Source organism: Arctopsyche grandis, chromosome 2 (assembly GCF_051622035.1).
Source record: "Arctopsyche grandis isolate Sample6627 chromosome 2, ASM5162203v2, whole genome shotgun sequence".
NCBI lineage: Eukaryota > Metazoa > Arthropoda > Insecta > Trichoptera > Hydropsychidae > Arctopsyche > Arctopsyche grandis.
Genome location: NC_135356.1, coordinates 23,063,579 through 23,083,273, shown reverse-complemented (window position 1 = coordinate 23,083,273; position 19,695 = coordinate 23,063,579). Strand labels below are relative to the sequence as shown.

At 34.1% G+C, this 19,695-nt stretch overlaps 1 protein-coding gene across 1 annotated transcript in view; it reads left to right on the top strand.

Moving 5' to 3' along the window:
• Positions 1-19,695, top strand: part of LOC143922317 (discoidin domain-containing receptor 2-like) — a 189,405-nt gene continuing 169,710 nt past the window's right edge. The window contains exons 1-2 of the mRNA XM_077445543.1: positions 1-52; positions 13,437-13,542. Of these exons, the coding sequence (XP_077301669.1) occupies positions 1-52; positions 13,437-13,542 (158 nt within the window). The remainder of the gene's footprint in view (positions 53-13,436; positions 13,543-19,695) is intronic.

Below are 19,695 nucleotides of genomic sequence, written 5' to 3'. Positions count from 1 at the left end.
ATGGTGTCGGGATGGCCGGCATTAAAATATGTGAATATGGAAATGGGCGAAGGTGCGTGAGGATACGTTCACAAATGCCCATTTTGACGGCGGCCGTGATTTATAAGCGGCCATAATTGAAACTTTCGCCTGGTCGATGGCTTTATTAAAGTGTTTGGCGGGGAGGAGAAATGGGGCAATTGAGACGTTGAACGAAGTCCGATTAGAGAAAGTTGACCCGATCGATCGCTCACCTGCCACTGCAGTTTAACCGTACTATTATGCGATATCGGCTTCAAAGTCTTATCAGCATTTGAGTATCTTCAATACTTAATACAAGTGGTCATGTACGTACATATGTAAATTCGTCCAGGTCGTCACTATGGCTAATTTATTACAAGACATTGAAAACTCATAATTAACGAGACATCTAATACATAATTATTACATAGATATACATATGTACACATGTAAATCGAAACAATACCTGACATCTATGATCGTATAAATGCGATTAATAACATTTTTCATGTAACAATACGAATTTTTACATTCGATAAGCAACCACAGAGACATACATCTATGGTGAGAAATCTGGCGAAACCTGAGATATAACAATAACACAAGGTTTGCAACAGAAAATTGGGAAAGAAAAGCCAATTTTACAGGAACCGTTTCAATGAAAATCAGGCAAAGTCTGATAAGAAACGATCGACCTTGACAAACTAAGGTCTGGACAACAACGAGACTCTTAGTGGGAATCGAACCCGTGACATCAAGCAATATAATTCAACACTCACCACTAGACCACACGCTGCTCATATGCGCATGCGTACTTTCGTTAGTGCAATTACCACTTTAACGTCACGCCATGTGTGAATATTTCAACTTCTGCGTTCTGCGTGATACGTTTCACTTGATCGTGTCGGCTAATGCAGTTACATCTACGTCACGTACATATTACGGAACATATGAATGTATCCATATAGAATATTTTTCGCACTGCTGTTTATGTGTAGTTACCGGTATCTGCTGTGCCTGTATAAACAGACCTAAAAATGTATGTACGAAAATTTTATAAATATGTGTCATCAAACACATTCGAGGTAGAGTGATGTAAAATTTTTACTCAAAGGGAACAATTTAAAAAAGTTCCGCAATTAACATCGCACACAAATTAATCCCGAACATTGCAATGTACAATGTAAACGTGTGGGGTCATATTGACATGGTGGGACCGCGCCAGTGTTAAATGCCCCATAAAGGAACTGGAACCGGAGTCAGTTAATATTTAACGCACAAAACACAACAGGACCAACTTACACTTCCGTGTGACTAATTCCACACACTATAATATTTACATTTATTTGTCCCGGGGTCATCTTGTGCAATCCCTACCTCCGCTCCCAACCCCAGACCTAATTCACTGTCAACCCTTTGCATTAATTACGATTTAACAAGTGACCCCTGGCATCGACTTCCACAAGCCGCTTTTCCTATGCAAGCGTCTTCTCGTCGCGTTTTATCCCTCCTGTGCCAAAATTCAAAACGCTTATTTATTGAGTGTCAAAAGCGTAATAAAGAGATATTTGTTTTCGGTAAATTGCCGCTTATCCACCCCCCCCTCCCTCCTCCTCCTCGTTTGGTAGGTTTGGAAGATTTGGAAGGGGTGGGAAGACACCTCAAAGTGTTATAAGATTAATAGCTTTATTTCGCATTCAATACGGTGAGAGGATAATGGCCGGTGGTAGGCGTGCTTACTTCGAACACCATCGTATTATATTGGCCGGGGATTGTCTGAGTGTAATAAGCGGTCTCCGTATTGATTTGTATTATGTCTTCTTTGGATATTGAGCCGAGCCTTTGACGTTGAACTGCGTCTGTTTGTGTGGGAGTACATTAGCGTTTGCCGCAACGCGATAATATGTATATAGGTAATATGTCACGATTCGCTAATATGAATTTGAAGTTATCCTTTGAATGACGCTTTTTGACAATGACAATAAGAAGGCCTGGTGATTTACAGTCAGTCCGCATCTCGGTATTCTGTTTATTGAATTATTAAGTGTAGTGGAAGATCTGGACTTCCAGGTTTCTTGGATATGATTCCAAAATTGAGTTATATTGAACGATAGAGTTCGTTCTGCAGAAGCTCTATTGGTTTCAAATCAGATTTTTTTCTTCTTCTTATCTTTTGAAGGATGGAGCGTCGAAATCGAACGAGTGTCCCGAACCGGAGTCGAGTAAGACCCCAGTATTTTTTATCAAAATACAACTTATCTCAATACAAATGGGTTCAATATATAACCCTTTAATGATCCTTATGTACTAAAATTACTTTATTTTTCCTTTGTAAGGTCTCACCTTGAATTTGCCTCAATTATCTGGTCACCTTTTTATTTATCCCATATTAATTGTATTGAGAAAGTTCAACTTAAATTTATTAAATCCTTACGCTACCTTTTTCCTACCTATACCCATTCTACTGTTTCCGACATTTTAAAAATCCTTTCTTTTAACAATCTTTCTGTCAGGCGACGACATTCTGATGCTATATTCTTCTTTAAGCTCATAAATGGTTTCCTTGATTGTTCTGATTTACTGAATAAGGTTAATTTCAGAATCCCAGTTCGATACTCTAGACGCGTTGCACTCTTTTCACTTGATCCTTTCAATACTAATTCCCAAAAATATTTTTATCTGCAGCGCGTTTATCGTATGTTTAACGGAGAGCTGAATGAGGTTGATCTGTTTGATATTTCCCTACATCAATTCAGGTCTAACATCAAGAGAATCTTGACCGATTGATTCATTTTTTCTTCTATTCTATTTTTCCAATATTTCCATTATTTTTATACTTTAGTTTAGTTATGTAATGTGCTATTTAATCATATTATAGCTTTCATTCTTTTCCTTTTCATTTGTTTATTTTGTATTTACCTTTTTCATTTGTTTTTTATATTTGTAAATTTCAATTTCTTCTTATATTCTATCTTATAACCTTTTCCAAATATTTTAATACTATAGTTTAATTATGCAATGTACTACATATTTTGTCATGCCTTTATTCTTTACTTTTTAATTTGTTTTCCTTATATTTATCTTTTTCATTTTTGTAAAAATCTATTATTGGACTCGGATGTTACATATATTATTTATTTACTTTTTGTTTTTTTTATACCTATCTCTGTACATCCTGTCTGTTGATTTTTCAATTAATAAAATAAAATAAAATAAAATAAAATATCTTATTAATCTTTTTATACATCAAAATAAAAAAGTTTTAGTTATATTGCATGCGTTTGACTATTTTTGTATAAAAAAATAACGACAAGCATCAACATGCAAACGCACATAAGTAAGGCCAACAGGCGACCGCATGACTCAATAGCCACGCACCAAAAGCGACGAAAACAATAGCTTACGAAAATATAGCTGTCTCTTTCTCTAGCATTGATTAATCGATCAACAAGAATATGCAAGCGAACAGTCAAAAACATGACTTATGGCTACCGCCTTTAAATCATACTTTGGAACGTAAAAAAGTATAAACGTATTTTTTTACGATGTAACCCTTTTCTAAATCATACAAAATCTATTAAAATAAATTTCTTTCAGTTCATTCTAGGAATGCAAGAAATATAGGGTGTATATCTTTGAAAACCACATAGTTATTACGAAAAACGTAAAAATTGGGGCACTTGCATACCCCACTTCGGTGAGAGAGAATTAAGGAGACCTAAGTTTAAGCGTATGTATGTTTTGGGTCATTATCTTTTTAGTATACATACATATATGTTACAGATGAAGTGTATATTCTAGTTGTAATATATTTTGACTAGTTGGAATATATTCCATCTAACCAGGTACCCACTACCGTTATAGTTGAAGTGTACATTTCAACTATAAGTTGGTACCAGGTTAAATGGAGAGGTTGGGTTTTCGTGAAAACCTCACTCGACTAGTAAATTGAGTTGGAAAGTCACATTTTTATTTCGAACACATTCTTAGAGCTAATGTAATACGGTACCGATAATTTGTAATACCTAGCAAATATTAACGCATTATTAAATCCAAAAGAATTCTAAAAATCATCAGAGCTGTCAAAACTCAACAGTTATATTACAACAGGCGCACATTGTCGAAAGTGTATTTGCGCTTGTAGAGTTGAATTTACCTGTTGTATTCGAATATGAATAACCTTAAAAACGCCAGTTGCAATATATTATGTACAACTGAAAATACACTTCGATTGTAACATACCTACCATATATACAACTAGTTGTTTTACCCGGCTTTGCTCAGTATTTGTAATATAAACAGCTTAAACATGGCAAATATTAATTTTTTTACATACCTCTTTTATACTTAACTTACGATTACAATTCAGGAAAAATTTGCCTTTTATCCTATCGTTTTCATACTTTGCCATATTGCTCATTTTGGTCATCAATATAAGTAAATGTATCCTCCGCCATTACGATGGAGAAAAAATATAATATAGACGCGTTTGAAATTTGAATTTCTGAAAAGTGCCTGTCCTTTATCCAGTGTTTAGTTTTAAACATAGATGGCGGAAGTAAAATAAAATTATTGCTATTTTTATTCAAAATAATAATTTTATATACAAATTATAGAAGAGGTATGTTTTTAAAAAACTTTTTTTGTAATATAATTCTCTCATATTTTCTTATGGAGGCCATTGTGGCGCATTTGGTTCTTCCTGTTATGCCACAATGGTCCAAACTAATATTTGCACTGTTTGTCACAACAACAGCGAACAGGTGAAAAGTGAAAATTATTATCGTGTGCATCTTCAATTGCCAAAAGGGGATAAGTACTCTAAGGTGGTGTACAAGTTCTCAGGGATGAGAGGAGGGTGGGGAGAAGGGGGTGAAGACCGGACGCAGGCGCTAAAAGTGATCATAAATCAAAAAGTTGAAGTGGCAGCCCTAAAAACACGAGGAATATGCCGTTCGTAAAAGCCCGTCATCTTTTTCCGGATCTTGGAGACACTTTTGTTCGGAGAAACGAGGAAACCAAATAATAAAGATTTTTTAGAACTGGAAATATTATACAATCTTCGATGATCTGCAGTAAATGCGTTTCCCGTTTTGATACCGGTGAGACATTATTTCCATATTTTAAATACACACGTGCACTTTGACCGACTCGGATAGTGTCCTGATCTACACATTCGGTCGACCCCCTACGGGATGAAGATCCGCCTCTTACAGCAAACCACCCTCAAGCACCCAGATTCATCTGCTTTTGCCTTTAGATTCTAGAATATCGTTGATGAATCTATCCAAAAATACATCATATTAAAAATGTGTCTATTTTAATAGTCGGGACGATAGGTCGTTTCAAACATTCCGATTACGTACAATCGAATTATAACGACACGAAGGGGGTTGCGCAAAAGAGTCAACACATTTGCCAAAGCGGAATACGAGCGGGTATGAGATTTAGAGTGGAAGGTAGGGGAATGATTGGTGGGGGTGGGGGTGGAAAAAGCCTTCTCACTTTTCCCAAATCCGGCTGATTATTTGATTTGGATTTTAATTGTAGCTCCGCGAGTATCCCGGCAATTTGTTATCTCCCGACACCGTAGGCTGGGGGGGATGCTATCGAGGGGTGGATGGGGTTTACAGACCCACCCCCCTTCGTTAACACATTATCTTCCGCTAACGCCAAGGCCCGGGGCAAAGTTTTAATCCGCGAATTAGGACGCGACGCCACTCCATTATACGGCGCGCCTACATTAATGCGACAATCCCTTTAAATTAACCCTTAAAATGCGCCACACCGGTGGACGATCTTCAGCTTCAGCCTCCGAATTCCAAATGCAATGGTTTACATATGTCGTACACTCATTTGATTGTATTCCCAATGAGATATTAAGTGTGACTTTTCATTGCCACACCTATGTAATACTCGATTATTGGATTTCAACTATGAATTTTTAAAGCTAATATGTAGTTGATTGATTAACACTTTAATTACTTTATTTCAATTTTAATTTATTTTTGCAAAGATATATACTAGGAAGGCCTGGCAGGTAAACCCCAATCCGCCTTCCTATATAATTAATTACAAACATTGCAGCATTTTTCTTATATAAATCGCTGAATTTCAAGATGCTGAATAACACGCAACCAACTATTAATTAATTAATTAATTAATCCATAGAGACATCTATGGATTTAGACTTGTACATAAATTTTTACATATTTTACATAAAACAAATTGAGATATTGGTGACATAGTGGGTAGGATGGATTTTGCCAGTTTGATGGAGGAACCGTTTCAACAATGAAATCAGATAAATTGACTAACCTGATAGGAAATGATCGACTTGGAGTCACAAATATCCAAGTCTGACCAGCAGCATAAAATATTGGCACGGGTTCGAAACCAGTAACCTTTTGGTGCTAAACATAAACGGAACCACCGAACCATACTGCTGGCTATATACATATATCGTACCATTACATTAACAAATGAATTCTCAAACTAAAATTTCGGAATGCAGGCTGTTCATCTAAGGACCATTCATAGACTCACTGTTGAGGACTGTTTATTGAACATAGATAAAGTAATAAAATATTTTATGATCTGATACGCCGTTTGATGAATCGTTCGTTTAATGAATAATCCTTGGATAAATAATTTTTGATGAATCGTCCATTGATGAACAGTGCTCCAATGATTCTTCCGTCATATTTTGGAGACAATGTTAATTAAATAATCTGTAGAAAAATATCAATACATTCTCCGACATAATGCATTTTCATATTGGAATTTTCTGGATGAATTTGTCTAGACGGTTTTGTTGGGACGGGATAGAGAACAACTACATTAGTGTACTATGGACAAAATTCTTTGCAAGTTGTCCGGAAGATTTTCCCTTAAGTTATTTGAAAATAAATTATTTTCAATATTTCTGCATAATTTGACTATGTATGTACTTTGTTATGTATGACTTTTGAAAACTTTACACTCTATATTAGAGGTAAATCTTTACATTATCTTATGGACATAATATAACATATAATCATCATCAATTGCAGCCATTCCCATCCACAGCTGGATGAAGACCTTTCCAACATACTTCCATTCGTCTCTGTTTGCGCAACTCTCACCTATCTCGCTCCACACACCTTTCTTATTTCATCTACCCATCTTTCTTGCTTCCTTCCTTTCACTCTTTTACATTATCTTGGGTAACATTACAGCACTTCTTTCATCCATAGAGCCGTTATCCACCCATTGCTACTTCACTCTCCCCACTAACAATATGCAATGGCCAAAAGATTTTTGTTAAATTACATGACATATGTATATATATACATACATTTGTACCAACATGTAAACGAACTGTTTTAAAAGAATATATAAACATATATTTGAATAAATGGTGTAATTTAGAATTGAAAATTTTGATTTTAAAAATATTATATTTGTGTGTACCTTTGTACTATGTATACGTACATATATGCATGTATATATGTATGAGATTGTTTATATTAATGACGCAATGACGTTACTCAATTTCATCCGTTACTTTTCTGATTATTATTAATATTTTATTTTATAATGATACCTGATTCGTAAAATAATCTATTAGTGAATTTTAAAAGGAATATGATTAAGTATAAAAGCTTATAATATTTTTCATATATTATAAGCTCATTTCATATATGTAAACTATTTCTTAGAATAGTTTATATGAAATGAGACTGAAAAAGTAGTTTCACCAGTGTTTGAATCGATAAAAAGTAATATTTAACGATATCGATATCGTCGTCATAGAAACTTTCATTTGTTTTCGATGTTTCCAACAAACCTTACATAGAAAGTCTTTTAAAAAATTATATATTAGATATACAATGGAATTCAATTAAATGAGTGCAATTAACTTGCTCAACCGGTTACAATAGTTGAATAATGCTCGAACTTTTTACATGTATGAATAATTGTATTTATTAAAATAAAACAATTATTTAAAAAAAGCTACTATTTAAAATAGATCACCTGAAAGTGCTGGAAATTATTAAGTAAAATTTAGATTTTCGAATCACTAATTTCTTCGGTTTATATTTTATAGAAAAATGTGATATTTCAAAAGAGCGTATAACTAATTCCATTACGATTCAAAACGAAACATTTTCAATGGATTTGATTGAAAGTGCGATCAATAGAAATTTTACATCTCGATTGGAATTTTTCTTTTCGCCGTGAACTTTTAACAAGCGAAATTATTCAATGTTACCCTTGGGTAAAAGTCGGTAACTTTTCCTTTTTTCCTCCCTCCTCCTCCTCCTCCGCCTCCTGGAAAATTAAAAGGCGGAATATTTTCGGCCGTAATAATTCCGTGCGGTTTCTTGCCTGCAATTTTTGGACATAATTTTTCGAACCCGTGAATACATTAGCACAATTACGAAACGCGCCCAGCTTCCATCCCTCAAAATTGAATCACTTTTGTGAAATACGCAACAAAATTATTCGTCTTTTGGGTATTTAGAATCACCATTATCGTCACCTTTCGACATCAACTGCTTGACAAAAGCCTTTCTAATCCTTTTCCGATTTCATCATCTATGTACATAACAAGCAGTTGAATGAAGACAGCATATATACATAATAATATAGCCTATCGACAGACCTTTTGGGTAGGCACTTGTATAAAATGTATTATATATTTCATTATTTCAAAAATTGTCAATGTGCCTTTTGTAGCCCACTGATGGAAAGTTGGGCTTTTAAAGTTGAAACATTTGTCTCTCTATAAATCCATCTTAGAATTTGTTATTGCAACTTTCAGTACGGTAAATTTCGTTAGCAGCGTGTTATCCCTTCACAAATCTCTTCGTGAATGTATTCTTTTACTTGTATAATGTATATATGAATGTCGTAATTTGAATAAATATATTTACTAATGAAATTTTGTATTTGTTTCAGATGTAGGAGTCCATAAATTTCTGACAAGAACTTGGAATATCCTGGAAGGATGTTACTGACGGGATATCCCAAAATGGTGGATGGTGAAGGAGTTTGAGTGGACCTTGAATGCCGACCAGCGAGTTGGACAGACGAAGATGGCCGACTATCAGATCAGTCACTTGTTCGTCCCACTTTTGTTGATTTGCTGTACTATCGTTTACGCCTTTGAAAATGGTAAATATTTAACCTCATATTATGATTTCGACATTTATCATACTATGTATTATATATTTCGATATTTAGCATATAGCAGTGTCTAGAGTCCCGCTGCTGACCAGACCTTGGTTTGTGACTCCAGGTCAATCGTTTCTTATCAGAGTTTGCCATTTTTTTCTGATTTTCATTAAAATGGTTCATGTTAAAAATTGGCATCTCCTTTTGTATATCTCTTGCTAAACTCAAGCTATGCAGCGTCTTGGGGTTCGTCAATTTGATTATGAAATGCTGCAAAAATTTCTCCATATATGAATGTATGTCACTGTGGATGTTTGTATGAATTCGCATTGTATAAAAAATGCTTATTCTGTTTAAATAAAACTGTAATTTTTTTTCTCGATATGCTTGGTATGATTTAAAGGTACGAAAAATATCGTACCAGTAAGTAGACTTTACGAAATAATTATTTGGCGACATTTTTATATGAACGCTTTTAGAGTTGGATTCCAAATCAGACCCTTCTTTGTTTTCGATAATACTCATTTCGTAGCATCTCCGATTATTCCAAAAATCTTACCTATGAAAGGCTTGTCTTTCGATAAATCTCTACGTGAATCTCAGGGCGAAAAACACAGAAAGGAACGCGGCACATGGTTTTTTCTAGATACTTTTAAACATGCGAAAAAATGTGGCATGCCTTGCACATATTCATGGCACGCCCAGCACACACCGTTCCAAAATCACCCCCTGGAGTTTTTCGGTAAAATTTTTCGGTAAAATTTTTCCTTGTATTTAACCTTGCTTGACAGTGATCGATAACGGTGTATCCCATATTTGAAGAAATGTAGGAGAACACACACAGCGGGGAGTCAAGCACACGACGTGCCGTTCTTCCCTGTGTGATTTCGCCCTTAACCTTCCCGATATGGTTCTGAACGATACATGACTATATATGCCCGTAACTCTATAATCTATAATATATGTGAAAATGCCCTTTTCCTTATCAAATCTGCTTATACACAGATTTCTCTTGAAAAATTTAATCGCCAATCGAATTTCATCACGCACGGTACGCTTGCTTAAAGCCATCGAAAAGCGATCTCGAAGCGAACGGGAGAACTTCGCCCAAATTGAATACATTAATACCTTATATGCTTTATGCATCCGCCTTTTCCTTTTTTCTCCATATTTCCCTCTCGATATATATTTTTTTCATTTTATTTTTTTATTTATTTATTTCGAAAGCATCGAAGGAGTAAATTGCGAGAGGCGAGGCACAGAGGCACATCCCTCTCTCGGTCCTTTCCCCCGCCAAAACGACACCCGGTGGTCGATAAAACGTACACAAGTATCCATTTGTGCATTCCGCAGTACCTCTATTCCCATATTTTATATATGCCCGGGGACTCGATCCCCTTATTTACAACACCGGGGGAACCTTCTGCGAAATTCCACCTTAGATGGAGAGGGAAAAAAATAAGAAAACTTTCACCAATTACGTTAATTGGCCATTCGGATCAATCAGAGGGGCGCGATTGTGCGAAACTTATATACCTGTGGAAAAGAGGAAAACCTGGCAACGAACGAAAGGTTACACGGATAGCTCCTTTACCTGCTAATAATATAAATACACGGTTGAATAGTTTTCGGATACATACGAAAAGGATCACGCGGTGTGCTCCCCGCAAAACTATGCGCTTGATTTCTCGCAAAAATAAAAATATTATGGTTCACTAGTTTTGTGCCCGTTGATTTCAACGGGTGGTTTCGGAAAGGAATTGATACACGAATTAAAATAAAGTTATATGTTATAATAAATACTAGCTGAACCCGGCATGCGTTGCAATGCCAAAAATAACGCATGCAATTCCCGTTACCGTTCCCATTCCCGTTCCCGTTCTCGTTCCCGTTCCCATTTGTCGGAAAAACGCAGGCGGCGAACATATTTTAAATGATTCAATTGTTTGTTTATTTTACCCTAACAACGCAGGTGGTGACGCGAAAACATTTGAAATTATTCCGTTGCAATGCCAGTCATTCAAGTTTTTCCCGTTACCGTTCCCGTTTTCGGGCGATTTTTTTACACAAACCATCGCGGGCATACACACAATTACTCCTGTAAGTTTCATCGCAATCGGTTGAATGGTATATGAACGCCTATGTGACATACAGACAAACAGACGTTTGTCTGTGTGCCTTCGTGGATGTGTGAATGTGTGTAGGCTCCTGCGCAGCGCATCTGACGCTGACGTCACCCGTTCCAAGTCAGGTCAGGTCAGCTCAATATCATCAGCACATGTCAGACGCTCCACATCCCTCCCCCCATACTTCCTCGTTACCCCGCTTCCCACGTTTCCTTGACACGATCAGTCGTCACGCCACATCCCTATAGCGGATACTTAAAATGCCCCCATTGGTCAGAATGTATCGTCGTTGCTCTAATTGGTCAAACGTTTTAGTCCAAGTGGACCACTTCACGCTTATTGGTTGTGCGCCTCATTCGCGTGTATTTATTTTATTAAATATCTCTAAGCACAACATATACTCCTGGAATTCTAAAATTAGTTTTTTGAAATTTCCGTACTGGCCGACGCGTCACACAAACATACATACATCGTTTATGCATAGTACCCAATGCATGTATTAGATATCATGTAGTATGCATAGTACCCAATCACAGAATCGGTAAAATTCATTTTACACGACTAATCATGTATTCATTCCTGTTAGGGAATATTAATGTCCTGTGTTTCGTCATGCATGTTTCTATTATTTGGTCGAATAGCAGACTGGTATGTTTGACACGTGCAATGTTTTACGGATGATGTAAAATTCAAATATGTTTGTGACAATGAAAACGCTCGCAACGATCAGTTTCGAAACGGGTATAGCACACAATGAGTCTGCATAATGTGGTAGTTAAAGTTTTAAGCGGGAATTTCGTTTTAAATAAGTACAATATCATACGAATTCAGTTCTGGTTTTTATATCATTGAAAATTTTAAATGGTGCCGTTCGCATTTATTAATTTTATAGTTCACTGGATTTGGGAATGCTAGCAATGATACATAAATGTATTTCAATACATTTTCGAAAGGCACTATGCAATGCTTTTAATACCCGTAATTTTGAAGTATTGGCTAGTTATCTTTAAGCCTTCATACATATGTACCCAATGGTGTGCCGTGATTTTCAAAACAGGGGATTAGGTATGGACTACAAATAAATACAAAAATATAATTTTTGAATAATAATAATTAAAGTAATGAGTATAATTATTCACTTTTGTGTTAGCAGAAATATCCTAAATGGCCTACTTTTCTAAATAGCATTTTTTTTTTGTCTTGAAAACTTAATCTGCTGAATTATTTGTCGAACAATTGATCGAGAATGCAACATTTAAAGGGCTATTTATTTGTTTCCGCGTGCTCTGTACTGATTTGTTCTGAGGGAATCGTTTCGTAAGACGAGTCCCTTGCCATATTTGTACTCCACAAGTTATATGTGATATTTTAACAAAAAAAAAGTAGAATGATATTTGACAGACAAATCAGAATATTCTTAGTGAAAATTCCATAAATGCTTGGAACGCCCATACTCAACAATTAATCAGTACTGCGAAGGGAATAGCATTGGGACGGCAAGTACATGCAAGCGAATGACGTGGCGGACCATACTGTAACAATCCACTACTGCTACCACTCTTCGGGTAGGGCCGATTCCGGTTTCTGAACTTTGCTTATCTAAGTGAAAAATATCAACATGGGCAACGATTTGAATTTATTGTAATTTAATTGTTGTTATTTTTAAATTTTAGGGGACTAGCCTAGTACCTCTAGTCCAATGACAGCACGCCACTGATATGTACCTATAAATAAGATTATATTGGGTTACAAAAGCTTTAAAAAACATTTAGCCTAGTGAATACATTTGTTAGCTTTTTGACATTTTCAATAGTATATTTACATACGCATACCTACATATATAATATCTGTACATACTGTATAGTATTGCTAAGTAATAAAAAAAACAGTAAACAAAATCCGACAACCAGAAGTTGTACTTTTATCTTGTGTAAGTTTCCCTACATTTGCGCTCAATTTGTATGGAATGTTCATTATCGAATTTCATTTTTTATACTTTATATATTCCTCAAATATAGATAAAGTCATGGGTTAGTCGAGCTTGAAATTTGTTAATGAGAGTTCCATCTAATGTAATTAAAAATAATAAATATTTAAAATTAACGTTTGGAGACTTAAATATCCAATTACATTTATGTTATTTTCCCACAGGTGAATGCAAAGCAGCTCTGGGCATGGAGAACAGGAATATTCCAGACCACGCGATAACGGCCAGTTCTGTATACGACTTGAAATCAACGGGACCACAAAATGCCAGGTAGGAATTTTTGAATAATTTCAAACATTTTCATATCTAAATCGAACCATTTTTTTAAAAAATTAACGGATAATTCGGATTAAAATTTTAGGCCATTTCCAAAAATTTAAAGACGTTCATGGAATTTGACGTTTTCGAATTAAAGGCATCCCATAAACATTATACATTATCTGGGGGGCGGGGGGGGGTGTCATTTATTGACCTGAGGCGCCATCGGTCCCCCTTGCCAGCTTCTCGCGTCTCGTTTAATCCAATTAGCGCGAAAACGGCGCCTCTTCGCTTGCATCAATCCATTCCAGCTGAAAATGGCACAAAAGTGGATTAAAGCCACGGTGGCCTTAATCCAACTTATTAACTTATCGGAAGTCCGGCTGCGGGCCGCCGCTCGGTCTCGCTTTCCTTCATCCCATCAACCCTCTCTCCCCGGTCGCAAATTAAAGATCAAAGCGACCGTCGACTTTTTAAATCATAACTAGGTGGCGCTCGTTCACTCTTGTCGAAATTTAATTTCCTGTTTATTCAAATCTGAGGAGAAACGCAAAAAGAAAATTATTTAATCAAGTGCCATGGAATTTGCGCTGTGTAAGCTCTTTTTCGTTCACAGTGGTAAATGTATTAAAGTATCTGTGCAGTTTTGAGTTCGGTCTTCTCTAGAACGAATAAAAAATTTCAAGTTCATATTAGTGTTGATTTAAATAACATACATATATTTAACCACTTAATCGCCACGCGTTTGTAGAAACCGATTTGATTATTTTATTACATGTGTTTAGTGCCAACCCTTGACACTACCTTTTGAATATATAACAAAATATTGACTTTTTTTTCAATTTCATTAGCATCACAGGATATTTTTAGATGTCACTGTCAAGAAACCAAAATTAATTTCGATTCATAGCCTTAAATACGAAGTCGTACGCACCGGTGCGCTTATGACGATGTAGTGGTTAGTATACATACATATACGGTTCCCGGGAAAATGCACTATATTGCACTGAATAGTAGCGCAGTTTCGAAAAGTCCCAATTTTCAAAGGCACTCAAAAAGAACGTGTGCAATAGAATTCCACAAAAAAAGCTTAGCATCCTCGGATAACATACAAATACCCCTCGACGCTTTTTTGTAGAATTCTATTGCTTTAGTTCTCCTTGAGCATCTTTGAAAGTTTGGATGTCTCGAGAGTGCAACTATCTCGAGTGCATTTTAAATCTATAGAGCTATTTCTCGTTTATGATTTAATTTTTTATCAATTTTTATTAAGTTTTTTGATAAGATCACAGACTTTTTAAACTTTGTGGTCATGAAAAATTTTCATCTCGAGATTTCGACTGATTTTTACTTTATCTATGTACGTAGTAACAATAGATGAAGTTGTTTTTAATTATAACACGTATATTAGATTAGATCTACATATGTACGTATTATTTTTAGTTCCTAGGATTTAAGGAACCAGCTCTACGAACTAAAATAATTTTAGTAACGGTGCGAACATCACTGACCATTAAATATGTGTACATATGTACATATAATAATGACAACTATAACTAATGAATTGTAATTGTACAAAAAAAAAGTGATTTCTTAGTGAATTCCAATAGTAATTATCAGTGCAGTGACTAGCCAGGTGGAACAGGCGCATAAAAGTTTTCAATATAAAATTTAAATAAAGCTTATTATTTTATTCATAAAAATAAATTTTAATTTTATAATCATGACGTCTTCAAACATTTGCACCATTATATTTGAAAGTGACAAAAGTCCTATTTTCAATTCCAAAAACACTATTTCTGTTTCACTTAACTCACAAATTCTCATCACTTATTTTAATTCAATATGTCCAGAATCTCTGAAAAGCAGAATTAACGTATTACAGGCCACCAGTATTTTTAAATTTTGTAAAACGCAAAACATTATATTTAATGTTTTGAGATACTTCTCGAAATGATCAAGTGTAATTACGCCAATTTCAAATATGACGGCTCATATATTTAAAAAATCTCAACTATAAAATAATTGCCTTTGATAATACGAGTTTTTGTCTAATACTATTTCAATGTAATTTATTGTATTGGATAATACATTACTAAATCGAAACATGACAAAAATGATAACTTCGTCAGATTCAAATGTTGGAGGCAACGTCTTAATCTGAATATAAAACTAATAATCGATCATAATTTGATCCAATTAACTCTCTTTCAATTGTAAGTTTCTTTGGTTATATTTTCTACAGTCGATATTTTTTCTATATACGCATTCCATAAATAAATTAATAATAATAATAATTTTATTAATGTATGTAAATATTTCAAAATACGAAACAGGAATTCAAAACTGACAAAAATATGAAACACGAATTCAAAACTGACAAATAAAAAAAGTCAAATTCTACCGACCGCTACACGCACAAATAATGTTGTATTTCTTGACCAAAATACAATGCGAAACTGAAACGAAATGTAATTGGCCATTGCGGTCGAGTGGGGGTGAATGCGATAACATATAGATTTTACCTTCAATTTATTAAAGTCTCATGCTCATCTAGATCGGTTCGACCATACACATTTTTATGTCATCTTTTGAACATCTTTTAACGACATTATTCGGTTCGCGTATTGAAATAAATATTCATACGTCCAATAATTGAAAGCCACGTGAATTTTGCGTGTCGTGTTATCGGTCAGACGCTACCGACATTTGGGTTTGCGGTCCTCATAATAAATAATAATAATAATAAATAATTTCGCATCCGTGTGATCGGTATAGGGGTCGTACACAAGACCGGGTCAGGAGCAAGGTGGGGTTGGTGGGTGGTCTTATTATGCTGCGAGGCGGAACCAGATAAAATGTATATTACATAATTTTCAATAATGAGAAAACATCCATTTCCCGAGCAACATTGCGAAAATCTGCGCGAAAAACGACCGCAATATATTTTTCAACCTAATAAAATAACACATGTGCGCGAGAGTGTACGTATGTTTTATTACGTTTTGATCTCGTTATTCGTTCGCCATTAATATTCGCCCGACACTTATTCATATCTATGTACATACATACTCTTCTACATATACTAACGCACATACATATGTACAATGAAACATTAAATTAACATACTAAATACGCAGTGTATGCATCAAGTCGACTTAACTTATGTAAGGCACATTCAATTATATTGGGTATATTGTGATACTTGAACAAATCCAATATCGTATAATAATAATTTTTACAAGCTATTTATTAGCTTCACTCTGTTATACCAGTGACATTCTTGCCTGTCAATAATTTGTGATCTGATTTTGAAACACTTCCACTCTTCAGGTTATACGGGGGCTACCTAGCATTGAAGTAAGCTAATGTCTTCAACATGAAGATGTAGGAGCTTTATCATTATTGTCCATCCGGTGTGGAATAGCAGGTAAAACGCATATGCTGACCTTTTAACCACATTTAAATTAAAAAACACAGAGAGGCGGTGAAAGAGAAAGCATGTAAGTCTATTCGTACTGTGGACCAAGTTTCATTAAAAAAATCATTAAAATTTTCATCGGAATCTGAAAAAGTCTTGTGACTTTTATTTTTCACATACTTATTATTTTAGGGGACAATTTAAATGCGCATTTAATAAAATAAATGCCTATTTATAGTAAGCATTTCATAAAATTCATGTGAATTAATTAGGTTATGCCTACTTGTGGCTGCGCTCGGTAAATGGATATGAAATGAAAACTATGAAAAAAATCTTCTTTTTTTTATTAAATTTATTTGAATCGAAAAACAATATTATTTAACGACCGACCAATCACAAACGTCTTTGGCGTATCCGGCCAATCAGAAACGACTTTAGCAAGAGCCAATCAAAAAGAAATTCCTGACGGTGTGTCGGTTTTATATATAAGATTATTTCAAAATATAAATGTACAATTTAAATGTATTTCTTAATATATTAAAGGAAAAACAGCGATATAAAAAAATATGATAAAATCATCAAACTAAAGAACAAATAAAAATAAATAAAATGTGAATTAAGACTAAAGCCCATTAATAAATAAATAATGTATTAAAAAAATACTTGATCATTTTGGATTTTGATTTTTAAATGCTTTTTATTATTACTAAATTATGTTCACAATGCATCTTATATATGTTTATATTTTAATAGCTACCGATCTACTGATCATTTTCAATTTTACACTTTTATTTTATGTTTGTTAGTAATCATAGTATTATATTATTATAATATTAATTTGCTAATATTAATGAAAAATAGCTCAAAAACCTAATAATAATTCTTATATGTACTAAACACTATCTAAAGTCGACGATCTAACTTGATCATTTGAAAAACAATAAATCCATTTTTTAAAGTTACGTTTACAACAGAAAAATATAATGCAACCTAAAATGAATGAAATGCGCATTATTAAATCTTATATGTGCATCTCACATATATCACGTTCGCAACGTTGCCACGTCTCTCGATCGTCAGAGCACTTTTTAATTGTTAAATGATTGAAACATTTTTTTTATTTCATACAACAGATAGAATATTGCCCAATACAACATTTTTTATTTAACAGAAACATATCTATTTATTGCGAAATTTCTATTATTCAAATGCAAAAATGAGTTGTTCTAAGGATTAAAGTTATTTTTCTAAAATCACCGTTAAGTCTTGCCCATGTTTAAATTTTCAGAAATACATACTATTATTGAATATGCATATCATCTATCTATCTACATAGGCTGTATATATAAAAGAAAATACTAAAACATTTCATCGAATTAAAAGTTAACGAAATTATTGATTTTTCCATAAATACTATAAAAGCTTTAATATTTACTATGTAAAATCGCACGATTACCGTTTCGAGCATTTTCGAATCAATTGATCACTTTTCGTCTTAAATTTTAGATACATTTGAATACGGCGAAAATCAAATTAGCCGACGAATTAAATTTTCATCCGAAGCAAATGGGAGGAGGCAAGTCTTCACGCAACTTTCGCCCGTATACGTCTAACCAGTTTAAATATTTAATCGACGATTCAACGGGGAAATTTTCGCCAAAAGAAATACTCATTAATGAACCATGAAAACTGCAAATTAGAAAACCGAGAAATTTCACGGAAAATTTCACTCTCGCCTGACAGACAGCCTGTCAGTCGTCGTAAAGCCCGGCTCACTCATAAGTACAGACGCGTACGAGGTGTGATAAAAAAGTACGCTGAATTTATTTATTACATTATAAATGTATGTATATTGATATTTGAAGTGTGTAGTACACTTGTGTATTGAATTATTTACATTCGTGTAAATATATTCATATAGTAAAAGCTTTTTTTCAAAAAATCACAATCCAGTTATGCATGGATTTGTTTAGTTTGACAGTCATACATATGTATATACATACATATATACGTAAATTGACAGTCATACATAATATAATAAATGTAAAAAGTGTGGAAAAATATTATTTTGTATGTATATAACAGAAGGGATGTATGCACATACATACATATGTGTATATGTATTGTTACGTAACTTGTACCACTATAACTTTTTATTCTAAATAAATACAATAATTCTGAATAATAAGAAAAACGATAAGTTGAAATAATTGTTTTAAAGTAAACATTGTCATCATACGATTTACTATACATATAAACCGTATCGAAGTTAGTCTGATGTTCTGTATAATAACAAAAGAAAAAAAACTTCTATATATACTAATCGATGCAAATCTTTCCGCTTGGCAGAGAATTTACCGTCATCTATTGAAAATTAATTTAATTAATTAATTTTAATATTGTTTTCGTGTAGGTAGGTAGGTAGTTTTTACCTTATTTTTCACATTAAACAATTAAATATGTTAATAAGGTATTTGAAAAAAATTCGACCGCATGCGGATCGAACCGGCACATTTCTATTTAATAACTTAAGAGGGCTGGATACCCAAAACCTTCATTTTGTTGCCGTTCCTTTCTTCGATATATATATATTGAGTGAATGCGACAATATATGTATATCAATATGTATATTGAGTGAATGCGACAGTTGCGCCTCGACTAGATAATACCTATTTTAAATCGACAAAATCGAGGTTTTGTATTCTCCAGTTTTCTCCTCCAAAACTGGACCAATTAAAAAAAAA